We start from the raw sequence: 27,513 nt of genomic DNA on the forward strand, positions 1-27,513 counted from the left end.
CCTTCACCTCCACCTACCTGTGTGAGTGTTGGTTTTCCACATTGACTTTGATTAAAAGCAAGTACCGGTCAAGGCTGCAGCCAGAGGATGATCTGCGTCAACATTGCATCCCCGCATCATCCGCCTGTGCGCATCAAAGACGCAGACTCATTGTTCCCACTAAAGTAGGGGTGAGTGTAATAAGGAGGCAAAGTTGACGTTCAGTGTGTTGCCGGGAGCATATAAGGATTTATCCACGATGTTGAAAATATAAAAAATGTAAAAAACATATAAAGATAAAAAGGTTTTAAAAAGTTATTGTTTAATGTTTTAAGGAGGTGACGCTACTCAGCCAATCAAATCAGTGCAGTCAGTGAGTCAGCAAGATAGATTCAAACACACAGAGACGAGACAAGAAGAGAGAAACAGTCGGAGTAACTTCAAATGGCGTGCTCAAAAAAGAGAAAGGTAGACAGCGAAAACAGAGCATTTAATGACATTTTTCCTGACTGGACCTCTGGAAGGGGGGGCGCGGCTGTTCTTATGTTCTCTGAGGGGAGGCTCACCTTCCCACACTTTGAAAACCCCTGCTCTATACGATATGAAACCACCAGCACAACAAGTCTTCTTCAGTCAGCAGTTAACATCACAACCCGGACCTTTTATGGTCGCTGAAGCGTACTTCATCAGCACAATGTTAAGAGTGAAATGTATTTGAAATACGTTGGGTATTCACATTCTGGAGACAGTCTGAGGATTCAAACAGACAAATGTACTCTCCCCAGTTGACTTCCGTTTTAGGCAACAGCTGACTGCACTGTGGATGATCTGCTATGCCGCCATATCTCTGAGCCGGAGCCCACAGGTCGGCCTGAGCCACCTCATTCTCTGTGATTTGTCACTCATAAACAACAGGGCAGGCCAGGGGCAAGCACCTTTTAACAAGGACAAGAACACTGGTCCACTTCCCCCGATGACACCATGATGAATAAACTCTTCAGACTAATCAATGACACCGTGGCGTCAGGAGCCAGGCTGCCCAACGGTTGGTCAGACAGCCTCGCAGCACACACATCTCAGGGCCGGCCTCAGTATATTGCAGCAGGTGTGGACTCAACTGCTTAATAACCAACGAAGAGCACAAACATGGAAAAGAAAGGATACACAGATTGCTATTCTCCCCTATTTGTTACACACACACTTACATTAATATGGGTTTCATGGCAGGGGCAATGACATTGTTGTCTATTGTATGCTGGTACAATAAGAACACCTATGGTAAAATCAAAAATACAAATGTTTGATATTGCCAATATTAGAAATTATGAATATCTGTAATTGCTTCGCAATGCCTGTGCAACATCAAAGATGTCTACTGCTCATCCTCACATGACAGCTTGTATTGTACAGGAAGTTGCATACCATAAGGAAGTAACAATTAGCAGATTCAACATCAATGTGAGGTTTAAAAGCATATTACTTAAAGTCAATTGTGAGAACCAATTGCATAAAGCCCTGATTGTGCTTGTGTGTGCGTGCGTTTCATTGAGCCAATTAAAAGCGAGAAGGCAATCTGTTATCCAGCCTTGTGTAGAGTGGCTATTGAATTTTCCTACAAAAAGTCTGAGTTAAAGTATTTCTCTGGAAAGATAAAAAAAAAAGGCAAAATTATCCGGATATGTGCATGGTCATACTGTGGTTTTATCTGACTTTCGCATGAAAAGCTAGAAAGTTTAGTAATTTCATGACTGTAACTATGACAACAATTAGTATCAGTGTGTGTTAATGGGGAACAAATTGGGTATCCAAAACAGAGTTGGGTAGCTACATAAAAGATATAGTCCCCAGCTGAAAATGTGTCCAAACAAGAGGCAGATAGTGTACGGTTCAAACCTGCAGTGCACCTCAAACCTATGCATATTATAAATAATCTGCAGATGTTTGATGGAAGAGTAATTATAAAAGAAATACCACATTTTTGGGTGTGGGCATTTCTTTTCGAAAGGGTCAAATAAATATATGTGCTACATGTATAACTCTGCTCTTGATTGACTGACAAATTGGTTAACAAAAGAAATCTCCACAAGCAATAGATTCCACAAAAGCAACAATAAATCCCGTGCCAGTAAAGGCTGATCTGACAAGCTACCACCTCCACACCTGACATTTTTGTATTATTACACTTTTTTAAAGATGTTGATGTTATTTAAATGCTTCAGAGGCCTTTTCCTTCTGCCAAAATGAAGACCCTGAAGGGTTATGTCTATTGCTGTTTGCTCAAAGGGCTCAAAATTGATGGAGCAATCCATGACATGCATCCCATTCAGAGCTGCCAGTAGCAGTCAGTCCAGTTATCTGCTGAATGCTTCTGTATATCTGTTGTGCCTATAGAGCCGCTCCGGCTGATTGACAGAGAGAGGTTCTGGCTCCTGCCAGAGAAGCATGATTGACGTCCTTGAGATGGAGGAGAGCCAGTCAGGGTTTTACTGTCATATCTGGACATGTAGAGGTCTCCAAGATGGCAGAGGGTTGAAATGTTTGAGACTCAGCACTCACACATGGAGACTGCACAAGCCACTTAGATCTGACTGTAATATTAAGCAATTGCAGATGTACACAGCATATCTGTGGTTTGTAGTTCTGAAAGTTTCTCATAGCAACATAACTACGCAACCTACTTCCTTCAAAACCACACAGACCAAATACTAAAGCATCAACAGTTTCACTTTTACTTGCAGCTGACATTAGTTAGCAAACAGGTCCTGTAGGTGAGTATCTGTATTTTTAAGTAGAATAGGAAATATCACCAGAAGAATAGCACAACAGACAGGCAGGATCTCATCACTCATCATCACACACATTCACAGACACACACGCACAGCAGCTGCAGATGTGCAACAGTGGAAGACTGCGACTTACTTTTTGGTCGTCTTTCTGGCTTTCTGGCTGAGCATCAGTGCTGTGCGTGTCAGCAGAAGGCCTGCCGCTGGCATCCGTCTGTCTGTCGTCGTATTCATCCTGCTGATTGGCCCCTGACCGAGGAGAGTCTAAAGGGCGGGGCTCTGGCTGTTGAGCGCCACTCTGAACCTCCATCTTCCTCTGCAGCGCCTTGTAAAGGAAAAGCAATATTTCAGGAGAGTAATTCAGGAAAAAGGGATGAAATAAAACAAAGAGCATTAATAGATTTGTTTTCACAACCATCTCTCCAAAATACACTGTGCAGATGAGCGCAGGAGGAGATTCAAAGAATCTTCACTAGATATCGTATTAATGCAATGTAGTTACAAACACTTTTGCTATGAATCTTCACATGAAACCTAACTGTAAAGTAAATCCCCTACTCAAGGTTTCATCAATCATTTTTGTGCAAACCAGTGAGATATCTGACATGGAAACTTTACAAAAGATCATACTAACGCAGTAGGAAAGTCTACCTTACAAGAATATAATTTTATAAAAGTATAAATACATAAGGGTATAATATATAAATTTTTTTGAAAAAGCCCCTTTTGCTTTGCCCCCCTAAATTATATTTCATTTATTTAAATGTTTTTACTTATAGCCACTGGATCCTTTTTGCATCATACAAACACACTGTAAAATCAAACACTGTTTGCATTTATTACAAACATTTACTATGTATGACAACAAATATGCCAAATAAAGAAATATATGTTGGTCAAACATCATTATTATTAAACCAGAATCTTTATAATGGATATAACTAGACAGATACAAACCTGCCATTTAAGAACTCTGGTCAGGAGTCATCCATCACTTGAACAAGGAATCATTGGACAGCAATATTAATTACTTTTGATAAAAGATAATCCCTCTCCTGATATAGGAAAGTAAAAACCTAAGATTTGTTTTACCTTTTTTCGCAAGCTGGCTTATTGGCATGGCTCACTGGGACACTTAATAACACTTAGAGATCTCTAACAAAATGGGTTTAGCCTGTGGTTTTCCTGGTCTGGCAAGTCAAAATGTATTAAAGTATTTTAACTAACATGGCCATTCAGTTTCTATATATCTGGGTCAATGCACTCAAAAACTAACGGTGACTGCACAAAACCAAACCCTTCACACTGCAGGGTTCTTTACTGCAGCTATTTCTGACATCTGACCTCATATCTGGCTCTGGAAGGGTATGATGAAAACCAGCCTTTTTCTCAGCAATGATGTTCACAGGATTTAAGATGAATTAACAAGTTATTAATATATTCAAAACCTGTTTCTTTTGAGCAATGTATGGGCTTGGTGCATAAAGAACACATTAAACGATGTTAGCCTGATAAGCTAAGAAATAAGAGGTACATTGATCTGTAGATTAGGCCGAGAAGACTTCCCTTGTTGTTGTCAGAGAATGCTGTAAAACAGTGCAGTGTGTTTAAGGAAGTTTCATATCATTTTATTATAAGTGAGTGAAGTGTCTTTAAGTCCCCAAACAATAAACTAGAGACAAACAAAGTAAAGAGAAAAGCCCTCTACCGAAGGGCAGACCTCCAAATATCCATCTGAAATCAGCAGCACGTTGAAGTTTAGCACAAAGTTGCCTTCTTTTGCATTCTGGCGCCATAACTAAGTTATTATGAGGACAGTTGCTCGTTCTCTCACCTGATATGAGTTGCATCTATGCATTTCCTGAAGGAAGTTTTACTAAACATTTTACCGCTGCAGAAAATTGATAGCAGCAGCCATGCTGCACGACATGGCTCCTTGATAGAAAGAAAGAAACATGGCGCCTTGACTTCACAGGTGAACGCACCTGTTGGCCCACTAATTAGCAAATGTCTCGTAGCCCACTTTGAGATGTAGGCCTATGTATTCCCGCGAGCATCCAATAGACAAAAAACTGTTTCAAACGCCCCTAATTTTAACAAATAATGCAAAACTACTGTAAGACTAGTGCTTGATGTTTTTATAGTTGTTTGTTTCTCCTATCTTTATAGGAACAGTTTCTCAGCTAATGAGGTCGAGGGTCAGCTCCTGATTGAAGGAAATAGCACCTTACTGAGTGTGCACCGGCCGGCTTCGCCTTCAGTTTATGCTAATATTAAAAAGGAATCTGCATTTATCAATAGACTGCACTTAATAAAGCTGAAAACAGCTCTATAAACGTGTATTGCCTATCGGCGTCCCGGCTTCGAGAGCCTTTAAATCACAAAACAAGGCTCCTTGTGCTGAGTCAGTGTTATTACGGTAAGTTCAACAGCGTATGGCGCTGGCACATCAACATAAACAAGTCGCAATATAATGCCAAAATACCTCTGTCACTTCTTGGCTCCTCGATATGTCAGAAGCATATCAAGAGGCAGATGCGGTAGTGCAACTTGCTTTACATCTCTGTTGTTTCGCTGACGCGGGAAGCCACGGTAGTCTGGGGCAGAACAACAGGGAACCGGTTCATTTAGTTATAAGTTATTCCGTCAGAAACTGGCAGAGAGACACTTCAGTCAGCGCTGACAAAACCCGCTGCTGCTGCTGTCACGTCGGGCGTCTCCCTGTCAGCAAACCCTCCTCCCTGTTACACCGAGCCCGTGTCAAAAATGCTGCCTTCAGGCTCTCCTCGAAAGATTCTGAATCATCGACGCAAGAAGTTGCAAAATACTTTTTTCAAGCGAATACATTTGTTTTGATTCCCCAACCTGCCCAAATATAATACATTATTTTTGATGCTGTAGTTTAGTTCAGGGAAGTACAGTTTTAAATCAGCTTGAAAGTAGATAGAGGAAAATAATATTTTCTCCTGATTGGAAAGTTCTGAATTTGCCCAGTAGCCTACTACTGTTAGCCAATCGAGTCGGCATCTACAGTTTATGCTTAACCTATAGAAATTCACTGGCTTTTCGTTATTTATTTTTTGTTTATTTGACATGTGTGTTGCTGTCAATCGAAATAAATGATTTGTTTTTAAATGTGGGTATAATGCTCGCATAGTGCAACTGAAACTGCTACTAAACGGCATATCACTCATATTTCCTACAGTATGTGAAAGCAGCAGGGGATTCATATAATGTAGGAGGAGCCGACCTAACCTGCTGGAGGTGAGGTGAGCCCAGGACAGTGATAACAGTAGGACTAATAGCTTAACAGTAAAATTAGATATATTATGTAACATGCACAGTGTAAATAATGACTGTTATAATGCTTGTGGTAGTAGTATTATAGTCCTGTCACTGCACTAAATAAAGCAGAATGGGTGTGCAGAGTCAGAATTAGACAATTAAAATGATCTTTGACGTTATCTATTATAGTTCAGCCTAAGTTACTTCAACAGTATATCCCATTGTTTAAAAAAAAGCATTTGGGAAGGCAAGATTGGAAAATATTCAGTAGTTGACTACATGTGAAGTTTAAAATACATTATTTCTCATCTCTAAAATTATCTTGTGAACAATTATCAGTAAACCTCAAAGATGGCCACAAGGTGGCAACATAAACTCAATAAACACTGAGTAGAATGAGGCCCGTGGAACTAACTCAGTTCCCATTTGTATAGATACAATAATGCCCGTTAAACCAGACTCTTTCCAATCATAAAATGTAATGAAAACATGGCTGCCGTATATATTTTTATTCTACAGTGTGCACATATTTCTAGTCTTTCTGTGCTCTTTGATCATTGTTGAGCTCTGTGTAAAGTGTTTACCCTAAATGGAGACTTCCAAGCTGCTGAGCTGAGCTATAACATGAGGGAGGCATCACATGGGTGTTGGCCCATTGTGCCATCTTCATCTCCTCCCTGTCTGCCTCAACTTAAAGGCCATACTGGTGCATCATTCCTTCCAAGAAGAAATGTCTCACCCAAACGAACAACTGCTCCAACAGGCGGGCCCTCATCTGCTCTGCCGGAGCTGCCATTGCCAGAGAAGACAGACAGGCAGGCAGAGAGGTAGGTGGATGGGCAGGCTGAGGGTGAGGCGCTGCGAGGAGCGGAGCCCTGTACGCTCAGGCCTGTGGCATGTGTCCTCTGTGCAAGCCAACAGGGACGCACAGTCAGGCATGTCAGTGGTCCCAGCCGGCGCAAGCAGATGTTTTCTGGGTATTGTTGTTCCGCTTCTCTGGTAATTGTTTTCCTTCAGGGCCAGCCAGTGGGACAAGGTGCCAGGTTGTGTTGTGGGAAGGAGTTATGGAGGGATGGAAAGACAGAGTGTATTATCAATCAGGAAAGGCTTGGGAGGCTGTTCTACACAGACTGTCCATCTTTCTCCGTGTGCTCGATGTGGCTTGAATTACAACAATACAAATAGAGAAGCTTGGGTATCACAATCATAAAGACAACGCCTGTGGTAATGATGATGGAGCTGTCATTTCAAAGCTGTAAAGGTATTTGTTGTCCAGTTGGGAATGTAGTAGGGTCTTAAAGAAAATGCAAAACGGATTTTGTCTTGGTTTGGTTGTCATCATAAAGGAGGGAACCTTGAGGGATCAATAATATATTATTAAAATAATATACGTTTGCTGATGTACAACCATATATATATATATATATATATATATATATATATATATATATATATATATATCCCTTTAATGTGTAATATTATGTGTCTAAATTGGTATGTCAAAGTTTAATAATTCAGATGAGTTCAGGGTCTGATGTCAAGTTTTTCCTCAACAGTTTTTACTTCGGCCAATTGAACATTTTAATTAGGTTGCATTATACAAATTACATTTCTTTATATATCTGCCGTGGTGACCTGTAACAGCCAACATTTACTCTGTATTTGGCAGGTGGAAGGACTCCTTGTATTCCCTATATAAGTTTCTTAGCATCAAATTCGAGATTTTAGCCTCTTGGTCAGTGTACCCTCAGTCACTTAGCACGTTGTTATGGTACAGAAAACAGCTAATTCACTCCCACTGTTTTAGACACTGAGTGTTATCCTGTGATCCCATGTTGAAATTGCCCTCTTAATTAGCACAGTGAACTACTGAGACCTTATTTTAGGGTCAAATGTTTTCGCAGATCATGTTTAGATCAGAGGCAGAAAACACCCACTAGGGGGCACTTTGAGACTTTGGATCAAAAGCACGAGGTGGAGAGCTGCTAGAGTAAACTGCTGTATACTATAGTTTGGGTTTTATGAGTTGTAAATTGTATGTAAAAAGTGTTCAATGTTTGCCCTATTCACATGGTACCATGTAAGTTCTCTGTTGTTCATCGTTAGACACTGTTGATGCTTTCAGAGATTTTGTTCGAGAGGTTTAATGGAGGATTTTATGAGACTGACTTTTCAGCTACTATAGAGCTCAATCGATTATTTGAACTCTGTGTTTTTCCTATTGTTGAACACAAAATCTTTTCAATTTCCACTTTCCAGAAGCAACATTTCAAGAGAGAGATCTTGAGTTATGGGGAGGCTGCTGTCGTGGCATGCCACACTCCTGGGAAGCTGCAGCTTTCACTAAAAGCCAGTGTCAAGATGTTAAGCTTTTTACAGGCTGACGCAAGATGTAAGTAATTTGGTCCGATCATGTTTTCATTTTTATATATAAATATATAATTGTAGGTGTTAAGAGCACTGTTAAGAGCATGTGTGGAAGGCAGGCAGAAAAAAGCTTCAGCCATGGAATCTGCTGTTCACACCAGAGCATTGGATGAAGATTGTATTTCATAATCTGCCTTCACTGCCAATAGATGCAAGAGTAAACACAACCAATGTCACATCTGCCTTTTCACTATTTTTGACGCCGTGCAGCATCCATTTGCCTAATCCCGTAGTGAACATCATCCATGTCAGACAGAGTGTTTAGACCTTGTTGCTCTGAGTGTGTTTCTGTTTGTTTGTTGAGCCTTTCTCCAGCCGCTCCTCTACTCTGCAGACCGACAGACAAATGAAAAGGCATCTGAGGCCCTGTGGCTACGGGGTCACACAGCAGCCTTGTGAAGTTGTGGTTACCAGCACGTTACGCTGTACGCTGGCAGGACGAGGCACAACAGTCCAGCCTGATTACAGAGTAGCACCTTTGGCCCCCGTATTTCTCACACCCACGATGAAAGAGTCACAGCATCTGTGGGATAAGCCTGGTTTGGATGAGATGGATTTACACAGGAGAGAGTAGGTAGCATACCTAAAGAGAGAGAAAGAAGGATGAAGCAAAGGGAAAGTTAGGTCATGCTTTTTGATTTCTGCTTTAATAAATATATATTTTTTACGACAAACCTCAATGAGATAAAGGACAAAAAACTATTTTATTTCATGACCTACACATATTATTTACTTTTATTCAGAATCAGAATACCTTTATTCGTCCGATGGAGGAGACATTTACATTGTTATAGCAGGTAAAGAGCCAACAATATTTTAATATAATTAAGAAGCATACATAAAAAATTACACAACTTACAAAGTACAAAGTACAAATCCACAACCATTACAGTCTTGCGATAGCAGCCAGGTATTTTTATTTGGGTTTACATTTGTTTGTTTGTGCACATGCATGTCTGCTCCTCACTGAATCATACCTGTCAAAATGATGTCACCCATGACTCAAACCCCACCCACTGTCACCATGACCGACAGCTCAGGCAAAGTTCAGACACCACGCTTCAGATCATCACCAGAATACAGCTGCTGCTGCTGCGGCATGAGAGAATAATCACCTCTGAGTCACACAACAGGACCTAGAAAAAACGTAGTCACACATTATTGTTTATCATTGTTTACTGGTCAATGGAAAAATGTCAATAAGAAAAAATAGGTATCTCAGAATCTATATATTTGTATTCTCATAGGAAAATAGAAAAAAGGTAAATCAAAATAATGAAGCATAAACACATTTAAGTATAAAAGGATAAATAATTTTATTAATTATCTGATGTTTTATATAGAGTACAATTTTACATATTTCTCAAATGTCATCTCCACTTTACCCTGTTTTTATATTTGCATCATACATATTCAGGACAAAAGAGCAACGTGTTCCAAGAGAAGTGGTGTTGCTAAAACTAGCAAGAGGACAAAAGAACTGCCTGCTGATATACCATGTGTCAACCGCCCTGTTAGTGTGTGTGTGTGTGTGTGTGTGTGTGTGTGTGTGTGTGTGTGTGTGTGTGTGTGTGTGTGTGTGTGTGTGTGTGTGTGTGTGTGTGTGTGTGTGTGTGTGTGTGTGTGTGTGTGTGTGTGTGTGTGTGTGTGTGTGTGCGCGCATGTGGGTGTTGGTGCCTACGAGCATGCACTTGTATACATTTCTGTCAACCACAGTGTGCAAAAAGGTGGCAATTTTATTTTCCTTTCACAGGTATGAACTGTAAAAGAATTACAGTCTAATTTGTTTTATTATGGGTTTTAAAAATCTAACCAGAACAATAAATGACAAATAAATACTTTAAGATATGAATTTAAGTTTCCTTAATCTAAATTATGAGAAGTTATTAATTGAATATTTCAAACTTGCCATCAAAAATGTGGAATTTGAACACGGAGATTGTATTAAATGTTTGAACAATTTTGTTTAAATTTAATTTCATGATGTTAAATATATCCCATCAACAATGGAAGTCCATAAATAAATCCTGATTTTAGATTTAAGTCTTGTTTTATGGCTTATCAGAAAGTTATCAAGGCAAATCCACATCAGTGAATCCAGTCAACCACAGCGACTGCATGTGTGTGTAGGCCATGTTACTTCATGTAAAAACTGCAAGCCCAAGTGTTACTTTGTGTGTGTTGATGTTTCCAAGCTGGGTTGAATCATTAGGAAGTGATTCTCTCTAACAAGGGCTAAGGAGCTGTCAGGAGACATTCACAGGCAGGTTTCGCCATGGAGAGTGTGAGGAGTCTTATCAGGGTCTTAGCTGTTTTGCTGCGCCTGTTTATAAAGAGCCTGCTTTATTTGGAGTGAATGCATTCTAGCAAGGTCTCTGCTGTTTCTGTGCGTTGATTAAAAGTGTTTTCACGATTACCCGTAGTGAGTCTATTCCAGCCTAACAGGGTTACTAGCAGTTTTAATGAAGGGGAATCATCATTACATGTGAAAGGGGTTCGTCGGGGTCTCGTGCTGTCTATCTCGGCCTGCTTGTTGTTAGTGTCACCGAGAACTTTGCCTCAATGGGGTTAGATTTGACTCTGCACTTGTTTTTTTAATTATCAAAAATAAAGAGACTAATCTATTATTATGACATAATTATCATCATTAACAGTTTTGTCCTGTGCAAAACATCTTCTTTTCTTAAATAATTTTGTAAACTCTGTCATATCTTCATTTTTGTCCCTGTGTGTGTTTGGGTGTTCTGCGTCTCCCTTCCTCTTCTTCACTTACAGTTGCGTGCTCGCTCATGTAGCTTTTTTGCTCTGCTCCTTTTGTTGGCTGTGGTCAGCTTTTGCATTTGCTGGTGTGAGTGAATTTCTCACAGCTTCTCGTGAATGTGTTTTTTGAAAGTCCTATTCAACATTTGGTGCAACTATAATCGGCACTAAGCCACTACGCTCATGCAGACGTGTCTGTGGATTCACACATTCAGGCCTTCAGAAGTGTTGTGCCATCTCTTTTTTATTTTCTTTCAGTCCAAGTAGCCACTAAAGAAATGTTTTAAGTTTATTAAAGGAATTCAGGCATGTTGACTGAATTAAATCACTCATCAGAAATGAGAAAAGCAGTAAGATGGCTTGCATTACATTTTGCTCAGAATAATGATGATAACATAAATGAACAGTGGTTGTAAAATAGCAATATGTATGACATCACACATAGTAAATATTGTTTAAACTGTTTTATTAACTATTCATATTATATGAAAGACAACTCAATTTGAAAAAGGTAAATGCTCTTAACCAACATTAAAAACAGTTCACACATAATTGTTCCCATGTCAGTCTAAACCACAGTGAAAAAATATAAAGCCCTTTATGTGTTTTTGTTAATGCATTCGAAAGCTTCTAATTTTATTGGGTAGATTTTATAATTGTAGAAGTGTTTTTTGGCACCATTGAAATTCTCGTTATCCACAATCTACCAATCGTACTCTCACTTCTCTATTTCACAGCCTGTCGTCTTAATTATAAACGTCAGTTCAGGCCTCAGAGTCAACTATTTGTGTATCATCGAGAATGTGTGCCGTTCTGCCCCTGAGCACATTATGTGCTTTTATTATCAAATCAAACAATTATACCTCCAGCCCTGTAGCAGAAAATTACATTTTGACACAACGGTGCAGCTTTGATTAATATTTTGTAACATCTGACTTCATGCTCTATCGTTCTCTGATGGGGCCAATAGAAAATAAATGGATAACTTGTGAAGCTATAATGAAGTGACTGTCTTGTTATCGACAGGGGAGCCGGCAATGCTTTAGTGCAAAGTAGAGCTTCCAACGGAGGCCCTCCGGTGCACAGATTATTACACTGGCCGTTAAAATGAGCTAATGTTCTGCTGCCAGTGCACCTCTCCAAAGGGACAGAAGCTGAATTCCCCTCTCACAGCTGCAAAACAGAGGTGTAAATTAAAGCCCAACAAAGTAAAAAAAAAAAGGAGAAAAAAAACTAAAATCCAAGGCCAGGCAACAGTATTTCTGTGATTAAAATGTGGGATTGCCTCTGTTTCTGGTGGAAACTGATGCGGGTGTGAGGCTTTTCTTTCCGTGTTATGTATGACAGATGATGCTTGTGCAGCTTTTGTTGTGAACTGTGTATTTGTGTTGTGGACATTTGTAGTAATTTGTAAAACAAAATATTTCCAAACAAAAAGTCCCCTAGTTTTTTTAAAATAATTTCTTTGCTGAGTGTGAGGGATTTCCTTTGACTTTTTTGCGTTGACGATATTATTCGGATATGTCTGATATTTTGTGGAATATTATGGAACCCATGATACGTGTGTGTGGTATGATTGGTGACCATGGTGCATATGTACAGATGAGCAGTCTCCAGAGCAGAAGACTTGGTGTAGGATTTGTTGCTGGTGTTTATCTTTTCAGTCTTAAAGTGCCACCACTCCCCCCAGGTTCTTATTAGCAATGACAGGGAATGTCTGATTTGACAGGAGTGTGACAGGTGTAAATTTCACACACACAATTCAACTCCACACATTAATCCAATTAATTTTGATCATGTTCTCCTCTCTCCCTCTCAGCCAGCAGGTTTGATATGTTTGTACGCATTTCATGGAGAAAATTATTTTATTTTCAGCCAGTTTTTTAAATGTGAATTTATATGTGTCACACAGGTACACATTGTACAATTTCTGTGTATTCCCAATATACATTTTTGAACAAAATGCACTGAAATCATGAAATTATAAATTGCAAATATCAGAGAAAGCAAGGAAGATGTGATCATTAAAGGGTAAAGAAAAAGCACTTCACAAACATGGAAGCATCTTTGGGGGTAGGGAGTTGGGAGTTAGGGGGATAACGGTGAAAAAATATTCCACTTTGAGAATGTGCAAGATCTCATGCAGTTGCCTCTCTCTCACTCTCTATCCCTCCTCTCTGTTGGCGCTAAATCACACGTTAGTACAGCCAGTGGATGTGTTGACAGTTTTACAAACAGAAATGTAAAACGCCATACTCAAGGGGGTCTAAGAGATAAGGGGGGGAGCTGAACAGGGCAGGAAACAGAACAAACATGGCCCACAGAAGCATAAAATGCCACGTAGAAACACCTCAGCCGGGTTATTTTAATTACATAGGGTATGCCACACTATATCCAAGAGTGGTGTCGGCGTATGGAGAGGAAGCTGCTCGATACTCCTGGGAATTACTATACCTCGTTGCCTGTAGAGCAGATGTAAAGTGTGAAAGGTGTAAGAATAGGATGAAAGCATGGTTATCGTATTAATGAATGATCCCTTTACTTTGCGCAATAATGATAATAATAGCTCATTTAAAGGGTGTGAAACGCTGATCCAAACCCAAAGCCACACAACTGTACACTGATTTAGCATTCTCCCATAATCTTACTTTGCTATAATGATTATAGCCAGCAGAGAGATGTTTTTTTTTTTAGCCTGCAGGTTTAGGGACATATACTGTAGAAGGGAGGTCTGAATGACCCTGCTACTGTTCATGCCATGGAGGAGAGATATATATTGTACCAGAGCGGTTCTGATATTATACACAAGCTTGTTCAAGCATGCTTAAAATATAGAGATACATATTTTTTCACATTTATTTTAAAGGGTGTGAACACCCAGGACTTCCAATGTTCCTGGCCTCTCAGAATACAACTTGTAAAAAAATGTTTTTGCAGTGTTCTTAAACACATGAGGCAAAAAAATATGATCAGAGTCTCCCATCAATGTGTTGTCAGTGCAACAATTTAAAATTGTAAAAAACAACAACACCATCTCAAGTGTAGGTTCAATAAACCGAGATTTTCTAAGAGAAGAGGCAAATGGGGAAGGAGAATGGGAATATTCAGATTATTTTTTTGTTGTTTCGTCATTAAAGACAAGCAATGTATAGCAGTGACAGACGAGGGGCCGTAGATTTTGAGCGTCACTTAGTGTGTGTGTTTATATTGTGTTTGTACCTACATGTGAGGGAGTCTGCTTGTGGCTAAATGTGAGTCTTTTTGATCAGATGGAGTGAGCTTGGCGTGAAGACAACGATTGGCTCCAACTGGTCCTGGTGCTGGTAGGACCCAGGCCTTGTCTCTCTGAAAAGGCATCATTAGAAAGTGACAAAACTGCCAGGGGCAAATCTGGTCCTGCACAATGATCAATTCGGCAGAGAGGATTGAATTAAAGGGGGAGGGCGGGCTTTAAAGAAGGGGAATTGGAGGGAGTTGGTATAGTACAAGCCCCCCTACTGCTTTAATTACTGATGTGTGCGTCTCCCAATTAACAGCGCACCTATGGTCCACTGGCTGCTCCGGGCCTGCACAAAGCTGGAGAGGAGAAAGAACATTCTGCGGAGAAGCAGAGAGAGAAACGCAGAGACACACAAACCGGGGGGCTCATTAGCGAATGGTAATCAGCGGTCGAGAGGTTGGGCACTCACCTCACAAAACGCCACATGTCAATTTCTCCCCTTCCATTCATGAGCCCACTCTCATTTTACTCCGCTCCCTCATGTTCCCTTGTTGAGGAGAATTGGATGGAGCGCCGTGGGGGGAAACACTCGAAGGGAAACGTAAACACAGGCCCGGAGTAGGGACTGCTTCGTCAACACGGGGGACCGCACTTCTCAGATGTGGCCCCTCGGCTTCTTCTCATCCATCTCCGTCCTTGTGAGACATGACTACCAGCCTTTAAAGTTGACTTCTATCAATGTTTCTGCATTTGTTATCCATGTTAGCTTTATGTACCTCCCTGCTACTATTTCTACTATGTCAAATGTAGTATATACTATGCTACACCTTATTCAACACTTTCACTGTCTATAGCATTAGCAGAGGTTCACTTAAACAGTGCCAGTCACAGTTTGACACCTATCTCCCTTTTTCAGTTCCTGTATTGTATAGAAACAGTATGATTATAAAGTAGAGGTGAAAAACCTTTTAGTAAACTTGCCACTTTCAACAACTTTCAACAAGCCTAGTGTTCACAATCAACTTGTGATAAACAATTTTTTGCGAAGGTGTAGGTGAGAAGATGGATAAATATTGGTATTTAACTTTATGACTTTGATCATAGTCGAACTCAGAAAGAAAGTGAATGTATGTATTTCCTAAAATGTCGTACTATTCCTTTAAGATGTTATTGCTCAAATATGTCTCTTTAGTGGGGGATCAGCTACTCAGATATACACCTACTGTATTAAAACCGCAAAATGTCCCAGTAGATTGTTTTTTAAATGTAACTGTTTAAAGGCACAAGTAAACATATTAAGATCCTTTTTAAAGGCTCCTGGCTGGTCCACTGCAGATGGAGATGTTGTGGGAGATGGTCAGGTTTTTTGTGGCATCATGCATGGCTATCCTCCAGCTGTGAAGGTGTGTGTTACACAGACTCTATACTCCTTGTCTCTCAGATTGTGAAAAGACACTACATCCAGCATGGTCCACTGGGCAACAGGAGAATATCTAATGCACCAAAGCCAATTTCATCTGATCTGAAATTGGGGAAGGTTGGCTCACGCTCTCACATTCAAAATTTAAATCAGATTTCTCTCAGTTGAGTGGAATCAATGCGACCCTCCATCTTACTATGAAATGAGACGTAGTCGTCCTCATGGATTATAGGTGGCTCATCACGGGATGACAGCGCTGGTATATATCTCTAGAGATCTATCTCCATTCAATTCTTGTGATCTCCATCTATCTACCACTCAATCTCTCTGTCCCTGTATTCATCCCTTACTCTCTTTCTCTGTATTTGAATGAGATCTACGGGGGTAGAATAAAGTAGGATAATCCATATTTAAATCAGAAGAATCAATTTCAAATAAAACCTCATAGCAATTGCACACATCCACACAAGAAAAAGACAAAAAAAAAGGGTTTCCCTAGTTCAGTAACAGGTCATGCTGGATAAACATCTTAAAAATGTAATTCTTCTAGAAATATCTTTAAAAAGAAGTCCCATAAATCAAAGTGGAGCAGGGCTTTGATGTGTTGAGCTATTCCACATCCTTTGCACCTCCATTTTTCTCATCATTGCAGCTTCAACAAGGTTTAATTGGTATGGAAATAGAAGTGGTGAAACATGACAGGAACTTCTCAAGCCCGGCTATTTAGACCCATTATTACTGTATACTGTCCGTCAACCAATTATCGCCAATCTGCTGCAACCCCCCACTATCCTCCTCCCTCATGATTTAAGCAAGCCGCATGCAGCTGCAGAGAGCCGGCTACGGGTCGATAAAAACAACTTGTAATCCAGTGTGGTGCAAATTGAGTTTCTGTTGGGGAATAATAGTTTGAAAAGCTTATTTGAGATTTGAGGCCCCCCACCTGCACTGCCTCATCTACTTCACACTATGAATAAATAATAAACCAGCAGTGGTGTCCCTAATCTTAACCCACTCACTTAAGGTTGTACTTCTTTCCTATAATTTGTATCTCAAAAAATGTGGTAATATTGGAAAATTATGTTATTTCTTTCAGAGAGAATCACCTCAGTCTTTGTCTGTGACAGCGTTTCTGTGTGTGCTTTATTTGCACATAGCCAGGAAATGTCACCTTGCAAAGAATATTCACAGCTCAAGCTGTGTGTGTTTGCCACATAACGGAAAATGACTGGACCTCCAAAGAAGCAGATAAAAAGATGAGAAGTTACATCTGCATAAACAGATTTCACTCTCACCTTAAAACAAATATATTTTTCAGATATTTGAAGCGTGTTTATGCGAAGTTCGACTTTGCATTACAGGCACCTTTCTCTGAGGTGAAAATAGGGTATTAACAATTCAGCTAAATCTTGAAAACACAACTGCATCGGTGCAGTACTGTTACTCTTCCTGAGAGAATCCATCCCTGGCACACTCACTTGGCATGGCCCTCCAATGGACCAGCTTGTTGTCTGGGCCATTGTTAGCCCAGGAGGCTGGCCTGAGCCCTGAGGGCTTGGTCAGCGTTTAGGGTGTTTTGCAGGGTGGGGAGGAGAGGGAAGGATGGGTGAGGGGGGAGGCTATAGAGATGGGTGCAGGCCAAGGCTGGGCACGGCTCAATGCCAGGGTCTCAGTGGGACACCCTCCTTTTTGGGAGCCTCCTCGGCCCCCTCCTGGGGCCCCAGCAGGGTGCAGGGATACATGGTCAGTGCAAGACAGGTCCATCTGCCCCACTACCTCCACCCCTCTCATGCCAGCACCCTCCTATCACCTGCTCCATCGGCACCTTATGGAAATGACCTACTGCTGCCTGACCTAGCTGACACGCATGGCTCACCTTCAGCCTATGCCAACGTGGCCTCTGTGTCATCTGCGATAGGGTTCATAAATGATAAAGGCCACTTTAGGCCTTGAATACTAGACACATATTATTGTTATTACATCCTTTAAAACACACAAGAAATGCATTCTCTCATAAGCAAAGACCACTTTTCTGGTTTCTAAAATAACATAACTAGAGCTAACATTGAGACTTTGTATGGCAAATGCATACATAAAGTTTTCTTCTGTATTCTTGATTGCTCTTCCTTTGAAAGTGTTTGCAGATGCAGGGTCGGTTGTTGGCCATACAGAGCAGGGTTCTGCATGTGTTGTCTCACTGCGAACCCACTGAAATTCACAGCACAAAAACACCAATCTCACGAGCAATAAAAAATGTGGAGTTGAATCCTAAAAATAAGACGTCCTGTGTTTGAAAAGCTAACACCTTCTTCAAAAAAGCTCTGGTGCGAAGAAGAGCGCGGCACTTTTGACAACTAAAAAAGTTATGCATTGTAAGACATAAGCAGCAATGTTTTTTTAACGATGGAAACGCAGCCTTTAAGTATTTATTTCACTAAAAGGGATTTAAAATGGAGATGTTTAATCATTGTTTAGTTATAACCGTAATGCTTCCATTGAGTTTTTAATTACGAAAACAATAGGGAGACATTTTGGGGTACCATCTGTTAAAACCACTTGCATTTGGAGCCAAGTGTTATATCTTTATCGAACTAACATCTATTTCCCTTTTTGGGCGGCGTGGTGAACAGGCATGGTTTTGAGACTTTGTGTAATTATAATTTCTGTCTGTCTAGTTGGAGGTGTTAAACAAAGCGGGCCTGAAAAGGAGAACTTCGATGTCGTTTAGAGGTACTTTGCGGTGTGAAAAGTGTTTTTATTTTCATTGGCTACCAATTTGCATTACTCCATCTTCTCAATTCCTGTGTAAGTGTCTCAGAGCAAAGGTTTAACGGTCAAACTCTATTTTAGCCTGTAATTTTTCTGATGCAATGTTCTGTCATGTTGCATTGAGACATCACACTGTTAATGCTTCAATAATTCACCTGGGGATGTAAAGAGGAATGTAACATCCAACAACTCTCATTACTGGACTTTTTCTTGTTAGTTTTAACTGAAAGATATGCTATTTTAAGTTTCTATAGAATAGATTTTCTTCAACCATTTATTGTTTTACCAGCTCTGGCACCTTTGAGCTTTGGGTAAGGCCAAGCACTTGTGTTTTATGTGCAATCTAACTCAACTATTTAAATATGTTTTACTCTACCCTTGTCATACAAATAAAAAACAAATAAATAAACATCTCCTGCTGATATTTACATATATTTCTCATCATAAACTGAAATGTCTCACCCTCCTTCAGTGGGAATGAAGGGATTTGATCTTTCACAACCAGAGAGCTCATTTAAAGCACAAACAAAATGAGCTCTCTTTCCTCTGCAAATGGAGCAGGCGGCACAGTCCATTGTGCTGCGGTGGCTGCCACCATGCTGAATGCGGTGAATAGGGAGCAGTCGTGCCCTCTGTGTAGCCCCAGCTGTCTTCGACTGATGGGATGGAGGAGGGGGGAAGACGAGGTGTAAGGAAGTTCAGGAGGCCTGCAGATTTACAACAGAACAGAACAGACTGTGATGTTAGTCATCTTAACTAACCAACCAACCAGCCAAGCAGTGGGCTGCAAGCGCTAACACACGGCTCCGCGGCTAAGAGAGAGCTAATTAATGCAGCCAAATGAGATCAGCGGTAGAGGCCCGGGCCAGGGCCATATTGCTAAATAGCTTCCTTCAGTACGGTCTGTGTAGTGTAATTACCACCAGGCCACCTCACAATGCCGCCTTTATGTCCCACTGAAAGTGATTTCATGTCCCTCATTCCCCCATTAGCAGCATGTTTTTCATGCGTGATGAGAGGAGTCTGTCAATGGTTATTGTTTGTGTTTGTGCAAGAGAGTGCCAGTTTGCTTTGAATATAATGGAAGGCTTGGTGAGTGTATTGAAACGGGCACATGTTTATTCCCTTCAAGGAAACCAAAGCTGTAGCCCACCAACACATAATGATAGACTGTGAGACATTACATTAGTTTAATATTTAGTGTTGGTGATGCTAATATGTTTTTGCTTTAAAATGTCAGTATGTTAGAGATCTGCAGGTAATTAAAAGAATGGAGGAATCTTGCTGCAATAATAGGAGTTACGCTTGTGTCTCGTTGTACACATCAATGTTGTGTTGCTACTTATAAAATGACAACAGATCCAAACAAACTTTGCAGGTCTTTTGTTTGACAGCCGATCATCATCGTCAATGGATTTAACTGTAGGACATGTTGCATGTTTGACAGAGAAGGAGTGCATTACAGTTGCTGATATAGTAAATGGTGAGTTATTATCATAGCAGAATCACTCCCTTAACCCTAAGTGTGATTCACTGTGGTAAAAAAAAAACTAAGTATAAAGACACTGACAACTTCCTGTGCCTCTTCTGGGTTCAACGTCTGTCAATACTTAGATCATCCGTATATGCGTCTCAAGTTAATGTTAATTTTGTTGCATTGATTTATTTGATATTAAAACTAAGAGAATAAAGGGGAAAAAAGCAGGGTTATTTAATTGCAATAATTAATTACCTTTTTTTCAGGTTAACTTTACTCAATTACTGTGTTATTTCTCATATAGTTTACTTGAGTACTTTATGCTATGTTGTAGCTACTTCTATTACACTACATTGTTTAAGTTAATATTATACTTTTATTGCACTACATTATTTTACCACTCATAGTTACTACCTACCTTTAAAAAAAACAAATGATATGCTTTTATGATGTGATGCAGTACGTTTACTCCTAATATAACTATTCCTTAGTAAGTGATAAAAACCGAATTACATCAATATAACACTTTGAAAATAACCATTGTCCAAAATTAGTACTTGTAATTTTGCTGATAATACTTCTGTTTTTCTACTCACTGTTCTTCAAAGTAACATTTTTAAATTCAGTAATTTTTATTTTTAAGAACAAACACTTCTTCCTTTAAGTAAATAATCTGAGTTGTTTTTCTACCACTGCCCATCGTTGGATATATTTCGGTTTTGCTCAACAGAGAAGAGACCCACTATAATAATACGTTTCTGATAATTATTGAATACACCTATAATCAAGTAAGAACATGCAGTAGATTAAGTTCATATGAGTAGCCCAGTGTGTTCCCCTTTCGTCTCATCCATATGCTGCACTGTCCGCCGTCATAATCCCTCAATTCAAGTCAGCATGAATATAGACACCAACAAGCGTTTGGTGTGTAATGTAGCAGAAGCATCTAGCCGGCCGCCACTATAGTGCCACCCTAACACTGTCAAAGGTGCCACGTTTAGCCCCAGGCTCTGCTCCTCAATCACTGCCTGGTTCACAGGGGCCAGCACACCAGCAGGGCCCACTAATGCTTTACTAAGTCTCCCCACCTTGGCTCCTCTGATCCCCCTCCTCTCCTTGTCGGGACAGGCAAAACCAGCGTCTCCCTCACCCCCGGGTCCCTGTGAATCGAGTTCATCCCCCAGCACTAAGGGAGAGAAGACAGGCCATGTTTTTTTGCTGGGGCCCCCGAGCAGCGGCTCTCTGCTCATGAGGGAGGGTCCCGAGGCAGAAAACACACCGACTGCTACAGGAACCCCCCTGACAGGACATGTGTGGTAATGGGCTGCTATGTCCCAGACCTGTCACTGTGGAGCCCTGCAGGGTACGGTCTGAACTCCATCTGCAAGAAAGACAAATATATTTTATATTTTATAGTTGAATGGAAGTTAATGGGAAAGAAAGTATGTTTTAGATTAGGTTGAGATGCATTTGACCCCTTTTGTTTTGCGTGGGTGTCTTGGAAAATGATTATAGTAGGGTGAAAATGAAGTGCCTTTCAATTCAGACACATAGTTGGTAGAGAAAGACAGAGAAAAAGAGGAATAGAATAAATGAGGGAAAAAAAGAAAAACCCATTACATTGAGATGACATTGTAGAAAAAAAAGAGTACAAAAACATAGCAGACAGGAGATGAGAGATGAGTGGAGGAGCCTGGGCAAACCATATAGATCACTTCCAGTATTCACAGGTCCAGCTGGATAGGAGGTGAGAATTCAGGGTCATGCTCCGACACGACTCCCTGACTCCTAATTTGAAGATTTTCATTTTCAGTTCCCGAACCGTGGGCAAGAAATCGTACCTGTGAGAAGCCTTCAGGCAGAACAGGGGGAGGTGTCGAAGAATCTGTTTCTGTCAGAGAGGAGGCTTCTCAACTTGCCTTTGTTCCATCTGTGTGTCTACACAATCACAGTCGAGAGTCCTAAGTTTATGAACTTGGAAAACTTTGTCTGAAATATAATATGCCCATACTGCACATGTATCTCTTGTGCATAACACCATGTTTCAACTCTGTTGCCACACAAAATCCTGATATAGGATGACTCGTTGACAGTTTTTTATTTTATCGTGCCTTTATACTATATTTGCATACGGCAGACAAGGTCAGGAAAATATATTTGCATCTGTGCTATAGAGCTCAATTTGCGTTGGACATATATTTAATAAAGCATAAATGTGCCTTGATGTTGCACTTCTTTATTTCACCAGTAAAGTATTATCTTTTTTTAAGAAAGACCTAGCCAAGATACACATGTTTAACATGTTTCTGTCTGTTGAAGTTCTCCTGATGCTCTCCCTATTATTAATGATTTAAATGTTCTGTTCATTGAAATATTTAGCTATCACTTCTTAAATCACTTAGTTATCGAAGGAACCTAATAAAATCAAACTGGGTTGCTGATTACACACACAAAACCACACACACACACACACACACGCACACGCACACGCACACGCACACGCACACGCACATGCACACACACACACACACACACACACACACACACACACACACACACACACACACACACGCCACACACACACACACACACACACAAAGCTACCTACACACACACACACACACACACACACACACACACACACACACACACACACACACACACACACACACACACACACACACACACACACACACACACACACACACACACACACACACACACACACACACACTATCTATCACATTCACAAACTGACACTTTTGTCTCATGGCTTCCGCTATGAGGTTACTACAAAAATAACTTCCCACAGTCAGTTGACTAAATTAAGTCTCAAGTCTAAGACAAGCTTTAAGTATCAAAGGAAAGCTTTGAGTCAATTGCAAATCCTGTAAGATAATCATTTCAACATATTCAACAGGCCTGGTAAATAAATATTGAAGGTCATCCCTGGTGCTGTTTTTATCTATTTTGTATTTTTGATTCCCCCTGGTCTTGATCCAGGCTTTAAATCACTGCGTACATCTCAGATTTTTTACGCTGTTCAAACAAGTCTGATGTTGTGCCCATTGACTGCTGAAGGAACAATTGACCAATCAGGATTCAGTCAACAAGGTTACTGTAAAAATGAGGAATTGTGTCCACTCACACAGCAAGTTATCTTCAATAATGAAAAACACAACGGGAACATAGCATGGATGCCATCGACATAGCTTTACAATTGAACTTTGACATTAAAATAACGTTTATCAACATATTTCTTCTATCAATTCAATAACAATCATTAAGATAATTGCTCCCAGTAACAGCTAGCAGTTAATTTATTTCAATTGTTTTATATTTGCTTAATCTGTAAATCCATTCCTAATGTGTGTCATCCACCTAAAGCCTCTATAAGTGTATTTGTCCTGTTGTGTTTGCCTCCGCTTAAATTGCTTTAGTACATATCTTTTTTGATATTTTGTTCCTACCATCCCACATCTTACAGTAAAGCTGGGACTTATTGTCTCAGCGGGTGTCAGGGGATTCGGTTGGTCTTGTGCTTTGAGGAGGCCTCCGCTCCTCAGGTTCACTGAAGCAAGGAGACGACATCTTCCCTTTCCATCCAGAACCTCGTAAGAGAGACACAGAGCAGATACTCACACACACACCAATCCCCAGACACACACTCTCTGATCCCTCCACCTCGAGTCCTGCTCCTTGTACTCGCCCGCTCCCCCCCACCTTCTCCTCCTCGCGCCCTCTGACGAGAGGAGCTGTATTGAGCGGGAGCTTGAAACCATGCTTGTATTGTCAAAGGACTTGCCGGCACTTACCTCCACTTGAACATTTAGTGCTTTCTTGCTGGGCCCGGACAGAGAATAGCACTATAGGGTCACCGATGAATTGCTATTTCTGGACAAGGGATAAACACACTGCTTTGTAGGGATTATCCCTCCAATCTGTGGAGGCAGAGCTGAGATTTCTATCTTCTGTTCGTACAGTCCAAGTTGTGTTAATGTGTTTGAATGTGTATTCATAAAGGCTTGACTATTGTGTCAACCAACAATGTCATAAACTGTTGATTCAAGTCAAGCCAAGTTAAGCTGTCAATAAAACCCTGTGAAACATGTGTCTTTCTACATGTGGTTCTGCTGTTGTTGAGTGTTGCCAGATAACGTTAATTCAAATACCATACAAACTAAATGGACTGTTAATATTAGTTCTAACTAACTTGTGAAATAATAAAGTTAATCAAATAAAAAGAATATATCAGCTGCCTGCACGACAAAATCAACCTCTGCAGAAACCCTGAAACTTTACAGAGGTTTTTCTTGTATTAAATATTTATTTTATTCCTATTTAAGTGTCATATTGATAAACAATAAGCTTTGGTTTTATGCTGTAGAGTCATCTTGTTAGTTATAGTCTTGCTGCTATCCTATTATTTGTATTTAATTGTTCATCACTCTGCTAGATCCCTTTTTTTCTTTTTCATTTTCATCATCTAGAATTGTTATCATGAAAGTTTATTATCAATATGTCATTTTGAAAAAAAAATTTAGACTACAAATAAGTTATGACAGAATTAACATGGATATAAAATGGAATATAGATGTATATATCCACACATATGTGGGCTAAGACGAGTAACCTGTGAGAGCTTGATAGTGTGTGAGACACCACAAACAGCTGTCTCTGTGCATGTGTGTATGCCACACATGTGTGTGTCTGTGCATTTTAATAATAAGGTGTTGACTCTGCCCTCTAAGGCTCACCTGTGGGGATTCCCAACGGTGTGTATTCGGACCTGCGTCCATGTGTGTGTTTGTGCACATGCGTGTCTGTGTGTGTGTCACTTTGGGAAGCACATTTCTGTGGACCACAGCGCAACACCTGCCAGAGGCTGTGGCTGTTTATGACAGAGGCTGTGTGAGCTGGAGAGGACACGGTGGAGCATTGCCAGCTCCACACACACACATGCACACACGTGCACACAAAAGAAAGCAGACAAAAATTGCCTGTGATTTTTATTGCAATAATTCATATTGTGCAAACACAAAAATCACACAAGCAAACACTTCTAAATGGCCAGACATCACACCTACACTGTAAAAACTATGAGAAAACCCTCCACTTTGCACACACACACACACACACACACACACACACACACACACACACACACATACACACACACACACACACACACACACACACACACACACACACACACACACACACACACACACACACACACACACACACACACACACACACACACACACACGGGTAAATGTAAGAACCACAGGGCCGGTGTGATCTGTGTGTCTCTCCCTGGGTCTCGCTGGCCGTGCAGGTCCCCAGCAGCTCTGATATTACAGCCGTAGGCAGGGGAGCCTGGCAAAGCCCCCGGCCTACAAAGTTCAATATAAATGAACAGTGGGATCTCCCAGGGACCTGGCAGGAAAAAGCTTTGCAAAGTTAAAGTCTCACCAGCCCTCAGCGGCTTCCCATGCCAATGAAACAACACACAGGTACGGTACATATGGGCATTCATGCACACACACACACACACACACACACACACACACACACACACACACACACACACACACACACACACACACACACACACACACACACACACACACACACACACACACACACACACACACACACACACACACACACACACACACACACACACACAGGTGTACACACTAACAGCATACCTATTTCAGGAGCTGTAGCACTTTGATATTTAATTAATGGGCCAGTCATTTCTTCAGGTTATACTTTGAGTTAATTTGAACCTTTGTGAAATTTATATTGCAATTTGATAACCAAAATAGAAGACCAGCCATCTAATATAAATATTTTATTAAAATGTGGTTTATTAATTGCCTGAAATTAAACTTTCTTAATGGAAGTGGTCTAAAAAAGAAGTTGAACATTTACAATTATATGACAACCACATCAAAACTTGATGAGGATCATGTAAAATGATCAAAAGTTCCAGAACAGCTAAGAAATCATCTTAAAAAAGATGGTCTCCTTAATGGCTGTTTCCATTGTCATGATACATTTTGCACCTCAAACATACATTTTTTAAGTTCTCTAAAAATATATATCTTTTGACTTGAGTTATTTGTTTTTTAGATGTTAAAACCACAACGATAACACCTCACATCTATATCACAAAAAATCAATTGACATGTTGCTCTACATAAGTGGTGCCTAATTATCCTTGATTAATAAAGCATGCAGCTGAATAAAGGTAAAGGGTATGTGGATGAGACAATGATGCAAATGAATGTCAATGTTGTCACCATTTTCATCATTATAATTTGTCTATGGTTTCTTTTTCACAATATAAATGACAATTACATTTTGGTAGTATCACTTCTTTTGCTGGTTAATTGTCTGTAAAACGACAGTTAAATAAAGCCTGCCTGACTTTAGTTTACCCTCCTCCTCTCCCGCTCTTTGCTGCTTTGCGGGGTGGCTGTGGACGCAATAATGACCCAACAGATGGGTTTATTAGAGGGCGGTTAAGGCAGCCAGCGGGTGGTTTGTTCAGGGGGAACCAGGAGCCAGGAGCTCTGGGTGAAAAGGAGACTGACAGGAAGCATCGACTCTGCCTCTCTCTGCAGCTTTGATCCAATGAGCAAAACCTGTCCCTCATTACAATCTCAGCCTTCAGGACTGGTGACTAGTTGTCCTTGTGTGCATGTGTTTTGGTGTCACACCCACACATATGTGCACTCATCCTTATGTAATACATCCACGCTTTGCATTTGTACATTTCTCTACATATGCCTCCCCCTGAAACATGTGCACTCCTTTTGACATGCAAATGAGAACGAGCTGGCTTTGTTAGCTACCTGCGTGTTAATGCTTGTTTAAGATGTCATCTGTCTCTTTTTGCCTCTCCATTCAATGGGGCGGGTGGTGTGCTTTGTGTCCCCAGCCCCCAGGTGTCGAAGGAGGTTCTTCAAACCCTCGTTAGTGTCCTAGAGAGAGAGTGTGTGTGGTGTGTGTGTGTGTGTGTGTGTGTGTGTGTGTGTGTATGTGTGTGTGTGTGTGTGTGTGTGTGTGTGTGTGTGTGTGTGTGTGTGTGTGTGTGTGTGTGTGTGTGTGTGTGTGTGTGTGTGTGTGTGTGTGTGTGTGTGTGTGTGTGTGTGTGTGTGTGTGTGTGTGTGTGTGCTCTGCTGGAGCATGCCTCTCTAGATCACAAGACAATATGGCCCACAACAGATCATACAGAGACCCCATTATCCCCTTAGAACATCTATGCCTTGCCTACACTTGTTAGCTTTCACTGATCAATAGGCACTCAATAGAGTTGATTTAGCAAATAAAGACAAGAAAGGGACATTAACTCAGGCATATGGTTGGGATTCAGCCATCA

The 27,513-nt window shown here is 40.6% G+C and overlaps 1 protein-coding gene across 4 annotated transcripts in view; it reads right to left on the reverse strand.

The window, feature by feature from the left end:
* LOC307021037 (RNA-binding motif, single-stranded-interacting protein 3) overlaps positions 1-5,537 on the reverse strand; it is a 258,107-nt gene extending 252,570 nt beyond the window's left edge. For 3 of the 4 annotated variants that reach the window (XM_079652771.1, XM_079652769.1, XM_079652768.1), the window contains exons 1-2: positions 4,597-4,741; positions 2,899-3,087 (exon numbers count right to left, since the gene is read on the reverse strand). In XM_079652771.1, the coding sequence (XP_079508897.1) occupies positions 2,899-3,087; positions 4,597-4,620 (213 nt within the window). In that variant the 5' untranslated portion in view covers positions 4,621-4,741. Of the gene's footprint in view, positions 1-2,898; positions 3,088-4,596; positions 4,742-5,247 lie in introns of those variants that run through there. The other variant, XM_079652770.1, reaches the window with a different exon arrangement.
* Between the last annotated feature and the right edge of the window lie 21,976 nt (positions 5,538-27,513).

The sequence above is a fragment of the Notothenia rossii genome, assembly GCF_949606895.1.
Source record: "Notothenia rossii genome assembly, chromosome: 10".
NCBI classification, from domain to species: Eukaryota; Metazoa; Chordata; class Actinopteri; order Perciformes; family Nototheniidae; genus Notothenia; species Notothenia rossii.